At 64.9% G+C, this 18,022-nt stretch overlaps 8 protein-coding genes across 8 annotated transcripts; 4 read left to right on the top strand and 4 right to left on the bottom strand.

Annotated features, from left to right (window-relative positions):
- Positions 1 to 2,170: 2,170 nt before the first annotated feature.
- Positions 2,171 to 3,747, top strand: EMIHUDRAFT_349760 (hypothetical protein). The gene is made up of 7 exons (XM_005770291.1): positions 2,171 to 2,333; positions 2,399 to 2,470; positions 2,539 to 2,585; positions 2,842 to 2,957; positions 3,165 to 3,313; positions 3,458 to 3,523; positions 3,671 to 3,747. Exons 2-4 carry the CDS (start codon positions 2,412 to 2,414, stop codon positions 2,916 to 2,918), a joined length of 183 nt encoding a protein of 60 aa, XP_005770348.1. The 5' UTR covers positions 2,171 to 2,333; positions 2,399 to 2,411; the 3' UTR covers positions 2,919 to 2,957; positions 3,165 to 3,313; positions 3,458 to 3,523; positions 3,671 to 3,747.
- A 1,458-nt stretch (positions 3,748 to 5,205) lies between these two features.
- On the top strand, positions 5,206 to 5,454 carry EMIHUDRAFT_48310 (hypothetical protein; the record flags this gene model as incomplete). Its single annotated transcript, XM_005770290.1, has 1 exon — positions 5,206 to 5,454. A coding segment is annotated over one exon (249 nt), but the record flags the coding sequence as incomplete, so codon positions are not given.
- A 1,685-nt stretch (positions 5,455 to 7,139) lies between these two features.
- On the bottom strand, positions 7,140 to 8,384 carry EMIHUDRAFT_61689 (hypothetical protein; the record flags this gene model as incomplete). Its single annotated transcript, XM_005770289.1, has 2 exons — positions 7,140 to 7,302; positions 7,363 to 8,384. The coding sequence occupies 2 exons, from the start codon at positions 8,382 to 8,384 to the stop codon at positions 7,140 to 7,142; spliced, it is 1,185 nt and encodes a 394-aa protein (XP_005770346.1).
- A 918-nt stretch (positions 8,385 to 9,302) lies between these two features.
- On the top strand, positions 9,303 to 10,777 carry EMIHUDRAFT_195883 (hypothetical protein; the record flags this gene model as incomplete). The annotated part of the gene is made up of 8 exons (XM_005770288.1): positions 9,303 to 9,328; positions 9,526 to 9,609; positions 9,682 to 9,722; positions 9,800 to 9,876; positions 9,969 to 10,039; positions 10,082 to 10,240; positions 10,370 to 10,443; positions 10,557 to 10,777. 8 exons carry the CDS (start codon positions 9,303 to 9,305, stop codon positions 10,775 to 10,777), a joined length of 753 nt encoding a protein of 250 aa, XP_005770345.1.
- A 270-nt stretch (positions 10,778 to 11,047) lies between these two features.
- On the bottom strand, positions 11,048 to 12,487 carry EMIHUDRAFT_195882 (hypothetical protein; the record flags this gene model as incomplete). The annotated part of the gene is made up of 3 exons (XM_005770287.1): positions 11,048 to 11,380; positions 11,457 to 12,092; positions 12,137 to 12,487. The coding sequence occupies 3 exons, from the start codon at positions 12,485 to 12,487 to the stop codon at positions 11,048 to 11,050; spliced, it is 1,320 nt and encodes a 439-aa protein (XP_005770344.1).
- Positions 12,488 to 12,641: 154 nt separating this feature from the next.
- Positions 12,642 to 13,715, bottom strand: EMIHUDRAFT_195881 (hypothetical protein; the record flags this gene model as incomplete). Its single annotated transcript, XM_005770286.1, has 2 exons — positions 12,642 to 12,885; positions 13,111 to 13,715. 2 exons carry the CDS (start codon positions 13,713 to 13,715, stop codon positions 12,642 to 12,644), a joined length of 849 nt encoding a protein of 282 aa, XP_005770343.1.
- A 2,368-nt stretch (positions 13,716 to 16,083) lies between these two features.
- Positions 16,084 to 16,543, bottom strand: EMIHUDRAFT_195880 (hypothetical protein; the record flags this gene model as incomplete). Its single annotated transcript, XM_005770285.1, has 2 exons — positions 16,084 to 16,337; positions 16,468 to 16,543. 2 exons carry the CDS (start codon positions 16,541 to 16,543, stop codon positions 16,084 to 16,086), a joined length of 330 nt encoding a protein of 109 aa, XP_005770342.1.
- A 170-nt stretch (positions 16,544 to 16,713) lies between these two features.
- Positions 16,714 to 17,220, top strand: EMIHUDRAFT_195879 (hypothetical protein; the record flags this gene model as incomplete). Its single annotated transcript, XM_005770284.1, has 1 exon — positions 16,714 to 17,220. The coding sequence occupies one exon, from the start codon at positions 16,714 to 16,716 to the stop codon at positions 17,218 to 17,220; it is 507 nt and encodes a 168-aa protein (XP_005770341.1).
- Positions 17,221 to 18,022: the final 802 nt, after the last annotated feature.

Below are 18,022 nucleotides of genomic sequence, written 5' to 3'. Positions count from 1 at the left end.
GAGGCCGGCATCGATGCCGTGCGCACGCTGACAACAACGGCGGCAGTCACTGCGACAGACCTGCTCGGAATATCTCACGGCGAGGCCGGCTACGTTGCAGACGAAGCCGTCTTATCGCGGCGCAACCTCCTCATCGAAAAGGGAAAGGCGGAGATCGTGCGAACGAGCACAGCACTTCTGAATCAAGGGCTTTGCGAGACGATGGATGTCTGCGTCATCGCGTACCTCAAGGAGATGCTTTTCGGAGATGGCATCACTTCGACCAGCGAGGGCCGGCGAGCGTCATCTGCCATGGGCACGCCGCTCTACAAAGCGATTGCATTGGCGGAAGATGGTAGAGAAATATCCACTTTCGATGGAGGAGAGAGGTTGAGCGATGCAACGCCAGAGCAGGTCACTGAGACGGCGGAATGGCTCGCAACGCGACTCTTTGCCGATGCTTGGAGTTTGCTTCCGAAGATTGAATCGCAGCCCAAGATGCAAGGCACGTATTCACACGCGTATACGGAGCGTATGCGCGCGTTCAGCACGTATGCGCGCCTCCTTCTCAGCTCGGAGAACGTGTACGCCACCAATATTGCTGACAGTGCGCATAAGGACATCGTCGAGCTGGTCGACCAGCTTGTGCAGATTGACCGACTGCCGACAAGCAACCCACTCGAGGGCCTACGCCTATTGCAGGCCGCTTGGACTGACCATGACGCGGCCACAATGCTTGCACGGCGATACAAGCTGGTCTGCAAGCTCCTCTTTGCTTTGCAGCTGCTGCTTGCGTTCATCATCGTCGTTCTCGCTACCATGTCTGATCTCCCTCCGCTGGAATCTGGTAACGAGACAGACAGCTCGGGAGACGACGATCTTGTCGCGTTGCTCTTTGAGCGCTCAGATGCATCTATGTTTGCCCAGACTGCGTTCTTTATCTCCATTTCTGTGAACTTGGTGATCTCGCTCGACTCTATGCTCAATCCACGGACGCGCTGGCGCAAGCTTCGCTCGTCCGCTAACGCCATGCAGTCCATAATTTGGTGCTATCGCACACGCACCGGTCCGTTTGCAGTCGACGAGACCGGACGCGACCAGGCGCGCCCTGAGAACGCTCTCTGCGAGAAGGTCACAGCTTGGCGTCAACAGATCATGACCAGCTCGGCCATCGCCACAACCAACTTGCAGCGGCGACTGCCCTCACGACACATGCGACACTTCCAGAGGAGAGGCCATCCGGAAGCGGGCTGCGACGATCATCAATCGCCATTGGATGCGAGTAAGTATATCGCCCTGCGCGTGCGGCCGACGATGGCTTTCTATGAGAAGCGAGTCCCACAGTACACTTGGCGCGGCCTGCTGTTGAAGATTCTCATTCTGCTGCTCTCCGGGACGGCAACGGTTCTGTCGAGATACAACCTCTCCTCCCTCGTGACCATCGCAACTGCCGCCGTATTTGCAACCACGTCGTGGACGGAGTTTTCAGACGTCGAGCACAAGGTCGAACGGTATTCGCGGCTCATTTCTGGACTGAAGGACAACCTACTTTGGTGGGACTCGCTCACCGATGTGCAGAAGGTGAGCGTCACCAACATCAGTCGCTTCGTCCTCCGGTCGGAAAGCATCATTGCAGAGGAGCAGACGAAGTGGATGTCCACAACTGACGCAATTGAGGCAGCTACCGATGGAGCAGCAAGCAAGGCGAGGGGCACAAACCACTCCGACCGCGACGTGAGTAGCAGCAAGGGAGATAGCGCTTGATGCACGGCGCTCCGCCGAGGAGAGTGACAGCGTGACAGAGCGAGTTCTTGGAGTATAGAGAGCGCGCGTGTATACGGGACACTGCCTCGGCAATAGGGGCAGCAACAGCAATAGGTTGGTAGGTAGGGCGTTTTGGCGCTTGTAGGCAGTGTCAATCAACAGACAGTCAGACAGACGCACAGACACCCCTTCCGCGGGTAGGAGCACCCACCCAGCCACTGCAGCGAGTCAACAGAGCGACGATCTAGACCCATGAGACCAGCCACGCCGCGCCCTCGGGCGCCGCCGACGCCGCTACGACCGACGGAGACGTCAACTCCGCCGTCACAACCCTCCGTCCAATCGAGCCGTCCCTCTTTGCATACATAAAAAAAGCGCTGCGCGTGCGCTGCTCGCTCGCGGCTGCTGAGCCCATGGCCACTAATCTCTAATGCGGCTCGCGCTCACTCGGCAAATGCACCGGCAAGCCTCCGGTCCACATACGACGAAGTCGCGGAGGCGGGAGGGTGAATGGCATCGCGCGTGTGCGCGGCCCGCGGCGGCAGTGGCTGTCACGCTCGTGCCACGCCCGTGAAGCCGTAGAAGCGCCGCTCGCCTAGAAAAAGAAACGCGTCGGCGATGTACCTCTGCCTTAGGTGACGCCGCAGACGCGCCGCTCGCCCATCGCGATGTTGCGCACGTCGGCCAGCGTCAGCTCCTTCTCCGTCCCGACGCCCGAGCCCGTCACCTAACGAGATTGCACGAGATCACCCCGAGATTGCGCGAGATTCCGTCCCGACGCCCGACGCCCGTCACCGGCACGAGAAAGCGCGCCCGCAGCGAGTCGCCGCCCGACGTGGGGTCCATCACCTGGCGAGATTGCACGAGATCACCCCGAGATTGCGCGAGATTCCGTCCCGAAGTCGGGTCCATCACCTGGCGAGATTGAACGAGATCACCCCGAGATTGCGCGAGATTCCGACGTCGGGTCCATCACCTGGCGAGATTGCACGAGATCACCCCGAGATTGCGCGAGATTCCGACGTCGGGTCCATCACCTGGCGAGATTGCACGAGATCACCCCGAGATTGCGCGAGATTCCGTCCCGACAAGTCGGGCCCATCACCTCGGCAAAGGCGATGTCGGCCTCGGCGGCGTCGGTGGGCGCGGCGCTCGGGTTGCAAAAGCAGCTGTAGGTGTCATCGGCCCGCCGGACGATCACGTCGCCGCGGCACTCGCTCGTGACGGTGTGTATGGTGCCTGCTCACAGCAGCAGCCGTGAAGAGACGCCGTTCACACCGCACTCGCTCGTGACGGTGTGTATGGTGCCTGCTCACAGCTGCAGCCGTGAAGAGACGCCGTTCACACCGCACTCGCTCGTGACGGTGTGTATGGTGCCTGCTCACAGCTGCAGCCGTGAAGAGACGCCGTTCACACCGCACTCGCTCGTGACGGTGTGTATGGTACCGGCCAAATCGCCGGGAACCTCCCCCTCCCAGTCCACGCGCCGCCGCACGCCGCCCACCGTCACCGCGCCGTGTGCGATCTCGATCGCCCTGCCCAAGTCGGCCTGCTCGAACGCGGGCTTCACCTGTTCACACCTGCAGCCGTGAAGAGACGCCGTTCACAGCTCGGCCCGCTGGAAGGGAGGGAGTGACCCGGCTTCACCTGTTCACAGCTGCAGCCGTGAAGAGACGCCGTTCACAGCTCGGCCCGCTCGTAGGGAGGGAGTGACCCAGCGGCCACGGACGGTACCGGGCGCAATCGAGAGGAGGGAGGGCAGCCGCGCCGGGCTGAGCACCTGGTACCATACACTCCAGGGTCTCGAACCCAGCGTGGGTTCGGTCCTGTGGCCGTAGGGTGGGGCTGAGCACCTAGTACCATACACTCCAGGGTCTCGAACCCAGCGTGGGTTCGGTCCTGTGGCCGTAGGGTGGGGGCGCAGCACCCAGTGCACCCACGGGATGTCGCGCGCGTGCTCAGAGGCCAGCACCATCTGCGACCTCGTGCGCTCTCCTCCGCGCGGCTCAAGCTCGTTGTTGTTTGGCTGGATCAGCGCGTCCACCTCGCGGCTGCCGTCGGCCAGCTGCACCAGAGCGAGCGAGACCACGCGGTGCACCGAGTGCACCTGCGGCCGGAGATCTGGGGAGATCTGGGGAGATCTGGCGAGATATGGCGAGAGATGGGGAGGTGTGGGGAGGTGTCGGGAGATCCTGCGGGAGATCGTCGTCGAGGTCGATCTCGTCGTCTGCGAAGATTGCGGTGAAGCCTGCCGCCGGGATGAGCGTCTGAACGGTCGCCTAACAACGACATGCCGCCCGCCGTCAAAAAAAGAAAAGCGCCCGGCGCGGCGAGGAGCTGCTGCGGCTCGGTGGCCTCTGGCGGTGGCGGCGGCGGCGGCGGCTCCGGCGCGAAGAAGCGAGCCGGCAGCAGCCGCTTATCGATGGCCTGCTGCAGGCCTCCCGCCTCCTCGTCGAAGGCTGTGGCCGCTGCGGCGTCGGTGGCGGTGCTGCAGCTGCTGTGCATGTGCGAGTAGGCCCTCGCCTTGATCGCCGTGAGAAATCCGTCGAGGCCGAGGTACTCAGCGAGCAGCAACACGCGGGTGGCGAGGCCGACGTCGCCGGGCGGCAGCAGCACGCATGACGGCACGCGCATGTGCGAGAGCAGCACGCCAAACGCGTCGGCGTCGCAGTCGAGGAAGATCGGATCGTCCGGCGTCGCCTGCAGGAGAGACGCGTGCGGACGTGGAGCGGCGGCACGGCAATCCTCGCGTGCCGCACGGTGATAAGGAGGGATGGCAGAGCGGTCTCAGAGTGCACGCCGGGCAGCTTGCGGCGTCTGTGTTGGCGCACCGGGCTCCACCGCACGAGGAGTGAGCGAAAGTAGGAGGAGGCACCCTCGAGCGTCGAGCGCGATGAAACGAAGCGAGTGCCGCCGACATCGAGTACGACACGGCCGGTGTGGACAGGCGCTGCAGCTGGTGCTGCGCTGCGCTGCCGCTTGGGCGCCATCACCTGGTCAGTGGCAAAGCAGGGCTCGGGGAAAAGAATTTTTAGTCGCGATCCCTCGCACAACACTGGGCACGGGACTGGCTCGCACTGGCACTAACACAGGTACACCACGGGGAAAAGAATTCGATTTCGCCTTTGTGCCTCGGACGCCTCGGCGGTGCACCTCAGAGTCGCGTTGGGTGGACGCTGGACAGGGGAAAAGAATTTATTATGCGCCCTGCTAGTTGGACAAAAATATGCGTTTTTCGGCCTCCCCTCCCTAACATTAGCCGGCCAAAATGTGCTCTCGCCGGTTAATATTAGGGAGGGGGGGGCGGTCGGGTGTCAGACCTAGCTCTAGGCGTGCGAGGCTGACGTATTTTGGACAATCCCACCTACCAGGGTTAAGCGTTCGACACCACGACCGGCGCGCCATGTATGTATGTAGAAAGATGAACAACAGTCAGGCTCGGACAGGACGCGCGCCGCGATTTTAGGCGAGGTCTTCTGCCGCTTCGACGCCGACGTGGACGGCGCCTGGTCGACGGCAGAACTTCAGTCTTTCGCGCGCACGTGCAACGGCGGCGAGGAGTTCGGCGAGGCGGAGCTCTCGCAGGTGGGCGAGTTCACCACGAACGGGCAGGGCAGGCTCACGCGCCGCGGCTTTCTCGAGATGATGCAGCTGCAGACGATGGCGCGGCCGGAGGACACGTGGGCCGATCTGCGTGCGCTTGGGTACGACTCAGCTCTCTCGCCAAAGGGCGTGCCCGGCTCGAGCGGCGCCGAGGCGGTATCATCGGAGAAGCCAGAGTCGGTGGCATCGGAGCGAGAAAGTAGAAGCTGAATACGTATCTAGCACTCGAGAGGACACGTATTCAGCTGTATTCAGCAGTGTGAGATTAAGTAAAATGCGGTACGACACCCTGACATTGCACCGGACATATCTCCCCCACATCTCCTCATAGGAGCGGGATGCCCGCCTCGCCCGCACGCTTCAGAGCAAAGCGGACGCAGAGCTGGCGGCCAAGCTTGCCGAGAGCCTGCAGGCAGCCGGCTGCTGGAGAGCGAATGCCGCTGCCGTGAATGGCCTCTCTTCACACTCGTGGGTGTCAACAGGCGGAGCTGATCGTCGAGGAGCAGGCGTCGTCGTCGGCGGCGGCGGCGGCGAAGTTGGCGAACAGCGGCGGAGACGGCGTGGGGAAGAAGAAGTCGGCCTGACTGAGGATGAGTCAGCACTGGCGGTGGCGGAGGCGGCGGAGCTGGCGGCGGCGCTCGAGGAGAGCACGGCGTCGTCGCTGTGTCGGGTGCGAGCGGCCACAGCCTCGCCCTCACCGCCGATGGCGCCGTTTGGAGCTGGGGCCAGGGAGGCTTTGGCCGGTTGGGCCACGGCGACTACCAGAGTCAGCCGCTGCCGAAGAAGATCGAGGCCTTGGCTGGGCGGCGCGTGATCGTTGCGTCGGCTGGAGAGACCCACAACCTCGCCATCACCGCCGATGGCGCCGTCTGGAGCTGGGGTGGTGGAGGCTCTGGCAAGTTGGGCCACGGCGACCGGCAGGACCAGCCGCTGCCGAAGAAGATCGAGGCCTTGGTCGGGCGGCGCGTCGTCGCCGTGTCGGCAGGGGACGACCACGGCCTCGCCCTCACCGCCGACGGCGCCGTCTGGAGCTGGGGCGATGGAGACTGGGGCCGGCTGGGCCACGGCGACCCGGCGCATCAGTGGCAGCCCAAGAAGATCGAGGCCTTTGCTGGTCAGTGCGTCGTCGCTGTGTCGGCTGGAGCATTCCACTGCATCGCTTGCACCGCCGACGGCGCCGTCTTCACCTGGGGTCATGGCGGCCACGGCTGCCTAGGCCACGGAGAGGACCTGTCGAACCAGCTGCTGCCCAAGAGGGTCGAGGCGTGGGCGCCGGAGCGCTTGGGGGTATGAGGACGCGGCTGGCAACAAAACGAATGCCGCTCCCGCTTCTCGCACCCCTCCTGCTGCACGTGGGCACCGACCCCTTTGAGGCCGACCCGAAGTCGCGTGTGGCGATATGGACTTGCTGCTGATGCTGATTGGTGCGCAGATGTGCGAGATGAGAGCGGGATTGTTTGGCGCGTGGCAATAAAGACGTCTGTCCTCCTTGTCCTCCCAGCCCTTGTTTCATGTTTGGAAATGGGATGCCACCTCCGTTTTCTTTTTCTTTCCGGGGAAAAAGCCCCACACCGCTCACCCACGCGCACTGGGCCTTGCACTTTGAATGCCGTGGGGCTCCTGTCGTCAGACGTGGAGACGCGAGGGTTGCCCCCCCTTGCCCCACCACCTCGTGTGTGTGGAGAAGTTTACCTTACCTTACCTTACCTACCCTCTAGCTCTACGTTACTTTTTAGGTCTCTCTAGCCTGTCCGACATGAAACAAAGCCTGAAAAGGGGCTTCTTTTACGGCTCTATCTCACACTCTCTCGGTCGAGGCTCTCGACGCACAAGCGCGCGAGGGCAAGCGAGGCGGTCAGGCCCGGCGACTCGATCCCAAAGAGGTGGACCAAGCCCGCCACGCCGTGCTCCGACGGCCCGCTCAGCACAAAATCCGCCGACGGCTCGCCGCGGCCGCTCACCTGTGTTCACACCGAGAGGCTGTGAAACAGGCAGCCTCTTCGCAGCAGTCCAGACAGCCAGCCAGCCAGGCTTTCAGCTCTCGCCTTTGGTCGCACGCCCGCGTAGTCTGGCACCAAGCCGCCGTCGGGCAGATCCGGCCAGTACTTTCGCACCTCGGCGTAGAATGCCGCCGCGCGGGTCGGGTCCACCTGCACGTCCTCCGCGTTGCTCGTCCACTCGACGTCCGGCCCAAAGCGGCAGCGGCCCGCGAGGTCGACGGTGGCGTGCACGCCGAGCCCCGCCTGCTGCGGCAGCGGGTAGACGAGGCCGCGGAAGGGGCTCGGCCGTCCACTCAGGGCGAAGTAGGTTCCCTTGGCGAAGTGAGCCGCCGGCACGTGCGAGCGCGGCATCCCCCCCAAGGCGGCGGCGAGTCGCGGCGCGCCGTGTCCCGCACAGTTGACGACCTCGTCACATGCGAGCTGGGTGCCGTCGGCTGTACGAAGCAGCACGCGCCCCCCGGCGCCGCAGCCCGCCACGGCATCGCTGCCACCGCACTCCCCCCCCACCACGCTGCTGCCGAGCGCTAGCGTCGCCCCGTGCCGCTCTGCATCCGCCAGCAGCGCCGTCATCAAGGCGTGGCTGTCGACGATGCCTGTCGAGGGCGAGTGCAGCGCGCCCACACAGCGCACCTCTGGCTCCAGCCGCGCCGCCTCTGCGGAGGTCAGGCGGACGAGAGCCTCGCCGCTGCCGCTCAGCCCGTTGGCGCGCGCCTTCTCCGCGACCGCGTCCAGCTGGGCGAGCTCTCCCTCCTCGGTGGCGACCAGCAGCTTGCCGCATCGCGAGTACGGCACGGCGTACGCCTCGCAGAAGGAGTAGAGCGCTCTCCGGCCCTCGACGCAGGCACGCGCCTTCAGCGAGCCTGCGGTGTAGTAGATGCCGGCGTGCACGACCTCCGAGTTGCGAGACGACGTGCCCGAGCCGGTCAGGCTCTCTGACTCCAGGAGGAGCACCTCTCGGCCCGAGCGAGACAGCGCACGAGCGACGGCGAGACCCACGACGCCGCCGCCGACCACGGCCGTCTGCACGCGCTCGAGCATATATGCGGACCGCCGGGAGGGCGCGCGACGCCGGCAACGCAGCGGTGAGGCAGGTCCGGCGGGAGCTTGCGCAGGACTGATGAAAATACTCGAGTGGATTCCAACTTTTTGCAGGGGGGGTATGGCCTTGACCGCCCAAGACTAGCCCTCGACAGGGTGGGGGGGTATGGCCCTGACCGCCCAAGACTAGGCATCGACAGGGGTGGGGGGGTATGGTCCCTCGGCCCCTCCCTCTACTGCCGCCGCCGAGCCCGCAGCGCCATGAGGTAGGAGCACGCGCCCGTGTCGCGGAGCTGCTGGAGCGGCTCCACGCTCCACTCGCCGACACCCTTCTGATTGCGGAGCGCCTCAATGTCGCGCGAATCAACATAGCCGTCGTTCAGAATGCTCGGCAAGATCTCGAACGCCAGCTGTCCAAGTTGGTTGACCTTTGTGTTGCGCTCCATCTTATATATTTGCGAGGTTACGCATCTCGGTGACCAGCGCGAGCATCGATGCCTTGGTGCAGCGCCAGCAGAGAGTGAATACGAGCTCGAGCGGCGGGGTGGTAGGCTGCGGCTCAGTCCGACTCGGAGGAACGCCGCGTGTGAGAGTGATGCTGTCACCGTGGCCGACCTCACGAGTGGTCGAGCGCCGAGGAGCGGTGGACGGTGTGGGCAGAGCGGGATGGGTCGACCGGCCAGGTCAAGTTCACGGCCCGCGTCCTCTTCGTGTGCAGCGGGTACTACAAGTACGACAGAGGCCACACGCCACCCTTTCTCGGCATTGACGACTTCGCCGGGCGGGTGCGCCGCAGACGTGCAGAGAGCCTCTCCGTTATGAACAAAGGTGCCGCCAGTCAATATGGTGACATATATTAAGGAGACATAATGGAGACATGACGGAGACAAAGGAGGGACATAACCGGCGTGACAGGCCATGCTCATCTACTGGATGGCGCAGAGGTGCCTCCCTCCCCCCGCCTGGCGCACTCCCCCGCCGCCAACCCCAACGCCGCTCCACCTGGCGCATGCTGCGCAGGTGCCCGCAGCTCGTGAGGGGCCTCCTCCGCCGCTGGGCGAAGGTAGTAAGAGTAGAGACGGTAGAGTAGAGTAGCAGTGCTCTAGGCAGTGTTGCGCAACTACCCAACATAGCAGCGTAGCGAGCAACGCAGCAGTGTTGTGCGCAACGTCGCACAGGCGAGGCTGCCCGACGGTTTCGCCGTCGACGTGCACTTCAAGCCGAGGTTGCTTTTGCGCGGCACCTGTTGTGCCCCCGCATCGTCGCATCTCGGCATGCAGCGTCTCGGCGTTGGTAGGTACGACCCGTGGGACCAGCGGCTGTGCGTCGTCCCGGACGGTAAAGCACCCCCCCCCCCCCAGTTCGAAGAACCCCACACTCGAACCCCACACAACGCAGCCTTGACCTCCCCCCAGGCGACCTCTTCGCCGCCCTCAGCTCCGGCCGCGCTTCCGTCGTCACCGACACCGTCGAACGCTTCACCGCGACCGGGGTGTGCGCCGTTCACTGCCGCGCTCAATCTGTATGGTGCAAGCACCTCTGCTCTTGTCATCGGCAAACTAACCGGAATGAGATTGCGAGCAGGTGCTCCTCTCCTCGGGCGAGGAGCTGAAGGCGGACCTCGTCGTCACTGCGACCGGCTTCACGCGCTCCAAGTGATGGGCGGCGCGGCTGCTTGGGCCGTCAAGACTGCGGAGGGTGAAGGCAGACACCTCTGAGGCGCGACTGCTGTCAACAGGCGCGGAGCTCGTCGTCGACGGCGAGCCCGTCGCCTTCTCCGAGCGGATGGCGTACAAGGGCATGATGCTGAGCGGAGTGCCGAACAGCGCGTTCACCATCGGCTACATCAACTCCTCGTGGACACAGGGGGCGCCAAGCCCCCCCCCCCCCCCCCTCCTCCCCCTCCCCTCCCCCCGGTGCCAAAGCCCTCCAAGCCCCTGCCTCCAGTCCGCTGGAGCTCCTCTTCACGCCACGCGCTCTGTGAGGGACAACATCGTCTCTGAGTATGTGTGCCGCATCCTCAACTTCATGGACGCGAGCGGCTCAACAACAACAACATGTACATGTACATGTGCATGTGCATGTGTTGAGCAAGAGACTGCACGACACCGACCTCTGTACCTTCTATCACCCTAGCTGCCTCCAAGTTGCCTCCGCCCAACCCTCGGTCAGGTCCCGCGCGCCGACCGCTCGACCCGGCGATGGAGCGGCACGACTTGCTCGACTTCGGGGCCGGCTACATTCAGCGGTCGATCGACGAGCTGCCCAAGCGAGGCGAGGCGTGGCCGTGGTGTCCGCGCATGTACTATGTCTCCGACTTGCTCTCCATCCGCCATGGGGCGCTGGTCGACTCGGCGATGGAGTTCCGCCGGCCGCATGCCAAGCCCGACTGATGAGACCGAGCGGCGAGAGCGTTAGCAGTAAAAGCACATAGCAAAAAATGTGGCATTGAACAAGATCATCGCTCTCAGACGCGTCTGTTTTTTCCGTGAGAATATACGGCTCGAAATCAGTGTATTCGTGCGGCTTTACGCCCCGTACCGCAAAGCTGGTACACAATAACCAGACGCCTGGCTAGTGGCTACTGGTAAAACGAGATACGTCTCGTCACAACTTATAGTACATAGTGTGCACCCGCGACCCGCCACACCCGCATCCAGCCCTCACGCGCCGTCGGCGGCGCCGCGCTGTGCGGCGAGCAACTTGGCCTGCACATTCTCCTCGAGCGTGATCGACGGGTACTTCGGATTCTCGCAGTCGCACTTGGCTGACGGCAGGCAATGCACCGGCATACTCGGGTTGGGGCCGGTGAAGTACACCAAGCTCAACCGGCCGCACGCGGCGGCGGCGCTGCCCGCGGTAGGCGCCGGCACGCGGTGCCTCGTCGCTCGCCAGCGGTCGTTCGTCCAGCGCGCCATCAGGTCGCCGATGTTGATGGTCAGCGTGTCGGGCAGCGAGGGGACCCCCGCCCAGGAGCCCGTGCGCGGGTCTTGCACCTGTCGGACCCGGACATGTCGGTGGACATGTCAGTGGACACGTCCTGGCCAGCAGCCTAGCGGACGGGTGCTGCACCTCGAGCCCGCCGTTGCCCTCGCCGCCCCCCTCCACGGGCCGCTGCAGGATGGTGAAGCCCTCGTAGTCGGTGTGCTCGCCATACCGCAGCTGCCCCTCCTCGCCCGGGCCGGGAGGGTAGTACGCGAGGCGAAGCGTGCAGCCGGGCTCAGCATAGTAGGGACCAAAGTGGCTCGCCTCGAGCCCGAGCGCGAGCGCGGAGAGCTCGAGCAGGACGTGCATCAGCGCCGTCGCCGCCTTCCAGTACTCCGCCGCCGCTTGCCGGAACCGTTCGGGCAGCGCGCGCGCGAAGGGCTCCTCGAGCCAAGGCACCTCGCACGGGTCGCGCGACCGCCAGCCTCGCGAGCCGTTGAGCTCGCTTCCGTAGCCCGAGAAGTTGAGGCCCTCGACCTTATCCGCCACCCGGTTGGCAGCGCCGACGGTGGCGGCGACATTCTCCTCGCCGATGGCCAAATAGCCGAGGAGCCCGTCGATGTGCGAGCGCATCTTCACCTCGCGCGACTCGGTCTCGAAGAAGACGGTCGCTGCCTCGCGCAGCGCGGCGATGGCGGAGGCGGGGAGGAGGGACTCGTACCCGACGAGCTGGCAGAAGCCGACGCCCGAGAAGGCGGCGTCCCACTCCTCGGCCAGGCTCGCCTACGGGACACGTCACGGACATGTCACGGACATGTCACGGACACCTTCCACTCCTCGGCCAGGCTCGCCCGCTCGGCGGCGCCGCCAGCCACGAAGCGCGACACGTCGATGGTGGGGAGGGTGCAGACGCGTGCGGGGAGGGGAGGGGGAGGGGCGGGGAGGTCCGCGAGGGCGGGCGAGGGCCCCTGGCCGGTCGGTGGGCGGCCAGCCTCCCACGCCGCAAACTCCTCTCGCAGGTGCGCCGAAGCGGCGAGGGTCTGCGCCCACAGCGCCTCGGGGGACCACTCCTTGGTGACGCAGCTCTGGCCCGTGAAGTAGCCAGGCCCGTACTCGGGCGTCACGATCGCCTCTCTCGCCCCCGAGGCGGAGAGGTTGCCCCAGACCGTCCTCCACATCGCGACGTGCGCGCGCACCTGTTCACGGCGCTGACGTGGGAAGAGAGACTGCTCGGCCTGGGCGCACCGCGCTGCAGACAGTCCGGCTGGACGCACTTCTCGGCTGTCCTGCGTGACCCAGACCGTTCTGCCTGCTCTTGTGGCTACGTCGCGGCTACATCTCGGTCCGCCGCACCGCGTTCCAGTCCGCGTCTTCGCCCGGGGGCGTCTGCGCGCTTTGCCCGCTGCCGATGCGTGCGTGGACGTGCTCGACGGCGAGGTACGCCTCCCCGTGCAGCCAGCGCCTCTCTGCCGCCACACCGGGAGGAACCTCCTCCTCCCTCCTCGCCGCCTCCGCCAGCGCGGCCTCGGCCGCGCCCCACTCCACGTTCGCCGCGCCGAGCGCCTCGGGGTCGGGCCTGTTCACGGCTAGAGGTGTGAAGAGACGCTGCTCACGCTCACAGCTGGCAGAGCCTCCGGGTCGGGCCTGTTCACAGCTAGAGGTGTGAAGAGACGCTGCTCACGCTCACAGCTGGCAGAGCCTCCGGGTCGGGCCTGTTCACAGCTAGAGGTGTGAAGAGACGCTGCTCACGCTCACAACTGGCAGAGCCTCCGGGTCGGGCCTGTTGGTGGTAGGCGCAAACCCGACGATCCGCTCGCTAGAGACGTGCCAGTGGGACACATCCAGCGTCAGCTTCAGCCGGTCGCGCCCGTGCTTGGCCAGCAGCCGGCGCGTCGGCGTCGGGTGGAAGAGGGGCCGGCCTCGGTGCGACTCGTGCGAGACGCCGCTGCGGGCGCCGGTCGACAGGTGGGCGTGTGTCGCGAGGAAGGCGTCGATCCGTGGGAGGGCCCCGCTGTAGTACTCGTCCGCCTGCGCCTCGTCAAACGAGTCGCAGCCGCCGTGGATGTTGATGTGAGCGAGGGTCCCAGGCGCCGCCGCCTCGAGCTCTGCCGCCTTGGCCAGCTCCGCATCCAGCGCCGCCAGGTGCTCCGGCGGCGTGGTGAATCCCGGGTGCGCGCCCTCGTAGCCGAGCCAGCTCGTGTAGGCGGCGTATATTAACCTCAGCCCTCTCGCTTGGAGGAGGCGGCAGTACTCGACCCGCTCCTTCAGAGAGGCTCCGAGCTCCTCTGCGGTCGCCTCGACCCCTGCAAAACCGCGAGCGGATAGCTCGTCGAGAAAGCTGGCGATGCCCCTGGAGCGGATCATCGCCGTGCGGCCCCAGGTGGCGACAAAGATGGAGAGCTGCATGTGCTGCAGTCCCGAAGATGGAGCTGTCGACCACGACGGAGCTGTCAACCACGACGGAGCGATGGGGGGTACCTAGCTAGGGGGGTACAGGCAGGGCGTCTACGCCCTCTCTCGAGGTTCTCGAGGTGGATATCCTTTGGCCGCGTTGGGTAGCGAGGATTGGTGTAACCTTATACAGGCCGTGGGAAGTGACAGGACGAGAAAAAAGTTCGCGCCTAAATTTGCGTAGGTAGGTCCCTTGTCAGGAGCAGGAGAGCCCCACCTGTCCCCCTGATCGTCCTTCCAAAATCCTGCTTACGCAGGTGAACGGGGGCGGCGACGACGGCGGCGGGTAGTGAATGCACGGGCAGTCCTCCGGCCACCGAGCTGCCGCTCCGTAGGTCGGTTGGTCGGCAACATTGTTGTAGCGCGTGCCGTCGGGGCACAAGGCGTACTCGCACGCAGCCGACCCGCCCACACCCCAAAAGTACCCTGACCCGCAGCTCGTCGGCGAGCCCGCTTCCAAGTCGAGGTAAGAGACCGTCCCTTTCCTGCGCCAGCCGTTCCGGCCTGTTGTCGCCAGGTCTGTCGGAAAAGGGAACGTCTTCCACGGCAGCTCGAGCTCGATGCAGCCTGGGCTCAGCGGGGGTGGCGCCGGCGGCGGAGACAACACCGGCGGCGGCGGTTGTGCTGCGGCCCGGATGCACGCCTCGTTCAGTACTCGCGCCCGCCGCCTGTGCGGGTGGTTGTGACAGCAGTCCAGGTCTGGACTGGCGGCGCAGATCGTACAGATCAGGTCGTGCACGCTGGACGGCACCGCGCGCTGATAATCGCTCGCCTTACCGAGGGGCAGAAAAGTCGGATGGGAGCTGAACTGGATGTCGGCCTCGCAGGTGCTGGGGCACGTCTCTTTCACCAGTGCAACCTGCTCTTCAAAGTGATGATTGTCAGAGGAGTGTTCGCAAAGACCAAAGCCGTGCGCCTGCTCACATGTTGGCACAAATCCCGCCGGCTCCAAGCAAGCAGCGGGTCGGATCGGAAGCGGTGGCGGCGCAAGCAGCGGGTGTGTGATCGGGGGCGGCGATGCCGATTGCGGAATCGGCGGCGGGGGTGGTGGAGGTGGACTCGTGAGGTGTCCCTCCACAACTCCGGTGGCTGATGACGAGGAGGCAGACGAGCTGCTGCCACCCCTCCCTCCCCCGCTTGCAGCGGCCGCTGCAGCAGCGGCCGAGGAGGCCCCACTGGCGGATGCAGCACTAGAGGATGACGCGGCAGTAGACGAAGTCGCACCGCACACCAGCGTCAGAAGGGCTAATGAGTGCAGCACTCCGCGCCGGCCCACCGCGTTGCTGTGGATCAGCCGCATGCCAGAGACAATGCGCCGGCGTAGACGTCCACGATGCCATCGAACATCGATTACGATTAGGGATCCCACATAATAAGGGGGGGACGAGCTTGCCGTGGGGGGGGACGGGCTCGCGGCCGTCAAAAAAGTCCTAAACCCTGGGGCCAGGGCTGCGGCGGCGGACAGCCCGACGGGGACGCCACCACCCTCGCTCGCCCATCCCGTGTTCCCGTGTTCCCATAACAAACATCGGAGTTAGTTACGGCGAAAGGTGAGAGAAGCCGCGAGAGCAAGGGCTTGGCAGGCGTCGGCGCCGTCGGACATCTGTCGTTGGTGGGTGCCCCGCCGCGCCAGCGTCGCGCAGCAGCTGGGCGCACTCGAGGTGGCCGTAGTGGCACGCGATGAACAGCGGCGTGGCGCCGTCCTTGGCTTGGTTGACCGCCGCGCTCGCCTCGAGAAGCAGCCGGACGCACTGGTCATGGCCCTGCAGCATCTCACGGTGCACATGGAGAATATCTGCCGTGCCGCTAGATCTATTTTCACGCTACTCAGCACGCCCCCCGGTTAAGCTGCAATGCAAAACTCTTTTTACCACCTTCAAGTACACCCCCAAGACTCCCCCAAACCGGGAGCGGCACACAGCTTATCACTTCACGGGGGGCCAGAGGCAGGAGCTCGACTCGCCGCTAGGAAAAGTGTCGCTCGGATTACGACCGTAATCCACTTTGTGGTTCTGTGTGGATGCCAGTAGTCGGAAGCACGAAACGTTAGCTGGTGAGGTGCCGCTGCTGTCGCCAGAGACGCCAACCGAGGAGGCGTTCCCATCTTCTGCGGCATCGCTCCCGGCAACCTATCCGCCCTCCCCCATGGAGCCCGCTCGTTGCGCCACCAATCCCTTCCTCGACACGCGCATCGTCGCGAGTGATGACAGTGACATGCAACACGGGGTCCCAGGGAAGGCGAGCAAAAACCTTATCGCGCGCGCTAGACGCCGACTCGGAGGCCGCACCGGTCAGGCGCGCAGCCGGAGAGAGAGGGAGGCGCTCAATCGCCGAACTCGGCGAGCGTCTCCAGCGTCTCCGCTTCGTACGCACCCTCCTCCCAGCAATTGAGCGCCTCCTCCACCCCCGCGCCCGCGCCCGCAGCGTCCGTGCCCGCGAGGATGGCAGCGACGCGCTCCTTCTGCCGAGCGTTCGCCTCCGCCTTCGCCTCCTGGGCGTCCGCCTCCATGACCCGCACCACCTGCTCCCTCCACACGGCGACCCGCCCGCTCTCACAGGTAGAGGGTGCGCAGCGTCCTAATCGAAAATCTGAGGATTCAGGATTGAGGCATCGCTTCAGTGAGGCCAAAGTGAGTTTATGGATGGGTGAGAACGATGCGCGACACGAGGAGGCACGCGGACCGACTCGTCGGTGACTCTGCTGCACGCCGTTTCAGATTTTTTCTCAGCGTGAGCGAGACGTGGTTCTCGAGGTAAGAGTGCCACCGTCCTGCCACCGACATCAGGCCGGAAGAATTTAAACAAGACAACTCTCTCACACAGCACACAGGCTCGACACAGGTGCGAACTGGCGCGTGCTAGTACTATCACCGGCACACCAGGCCGGAAGAAATCAAGCGACCGGAACAAGCCGAGAACAATACACATGTGTGTGTATATATATGTGTGTGTAATGCTCGCCTTCACTACCGCGCTCCACGCGTTCGCCACCCCTAGCCGGCTCGGCCCTCGCCCAGCAGCGCCCTGCGTGCAAAACATCGCAGCGTTGCCGATTCAGCGTAACGTGGCGCCGGTACTGCAGCTCGCCAGCGATAGCATCCTGACGGCGCAGATGCGGCGGGAGATGGCCTCCGAGCCGCGGCTGGCGGACTTTGCGGTCACCGGCGACCCGCAGTTTGTGCGGCACACCGCCGAGGACGACCCGACCAAGCCTCTCCTCCTGTACCTTCCCGGCATCGAGCTGTCGGGCTACTCGCTCCACCGGCAGCTTCCCGGGCTCGCAGAAGACTTCTGCGTCCGCTGGCTGGCCGTACCGCCGGACGACCGGTCCAGCTTCGAGGCGCTACGCGAGGCCGTCACCCGCGAGGTCGAGGCGGAGGAGGGGCGGCCCATCTACCTGCTCGGTGAGTCGTTCGGCGGCGTCCTCGCGCTCAGCGTTGCTCAGGCGCATCTACAATAGATGCGTATCTCCTGAGAGCTCGCACACACCGCCTCGCCTGCACTGGCACCGTGTGCGTCCTCGCGTGCGCGTGTGCCTTCGTCCGTGCTAGGACGTGCGAACGACTAGCCACTGACTGACTGTCCAATCGTACTCCTGTGCTAGAGGTGAGAACGTGCGACGGCGATGGATGGCGGTGGAGGTGAGAGCGTGAGACGGCGATGGATGGCGGTAGAGGTGAGGACGTGAGAAAGGGCGATGAGACGGCGGTGGAAGTGAGAGCGTGAGACGGCGATGGGCGTCGGCGAACAGAGGGGGGAGCGGTAGGACAAGCGTCTCGGGGCACGGCGCCTGATTGAGAGGACAGCGTGGGCGACTCTGCGCGTGTGGTTGACCCCTCTTGACCGCTCCCTTAGGGTACCCGAACCCACCCTCCCATACCCCTCGGTACCCGAACCCACCCTCTTGCCCGCTCCCTCAGGGGGCCGACGGCAAGCCGCCCTCCTCGCTCGCCAGCCTAGAAGCGGAATACGTGCTCATGTCTCCCAACCAGCACTCGAGAGGACACGTACTCAGCCGTATTCCGCTGTATCCACCGTCTACGAGAAGCGGAATACGTGCTCATGTCTCCCAACCAGCACTCGAGAGGACACGGACTGCGCTGCATTCCTCTCCGTTGTATGCCTGCGTTGCTCGGCATACGCCGCATACCACCGTCTTCACGCCCTCATGTCGGCGTATTCAGCACGTAGGCTCGCCGGAGTCGCCCTCGTCAACCCCGCAACCTCCATCGGTCGCTCCTGGCCGGCACAGCTGCGCCGCC

Source organism: Emiliania huxleyi, assembly GCF_000372725.1.
Source record: "Emiliania huxleyi CCMP1516 unplaced genomic scaffold EMIHUscaffold_4, whole genome shotgun sequence".
Classification (NCBI taxonomy): Eukaryota; Haptophyta; order Isochrysidales; family Noelaerhabdaceae; genus Emiliania; species Emiliania huxleyi.
Note: the sequence above shows the minus strand (reverse complement) of the source record. Positions and strands in the feature narration are given on the sequence as shown.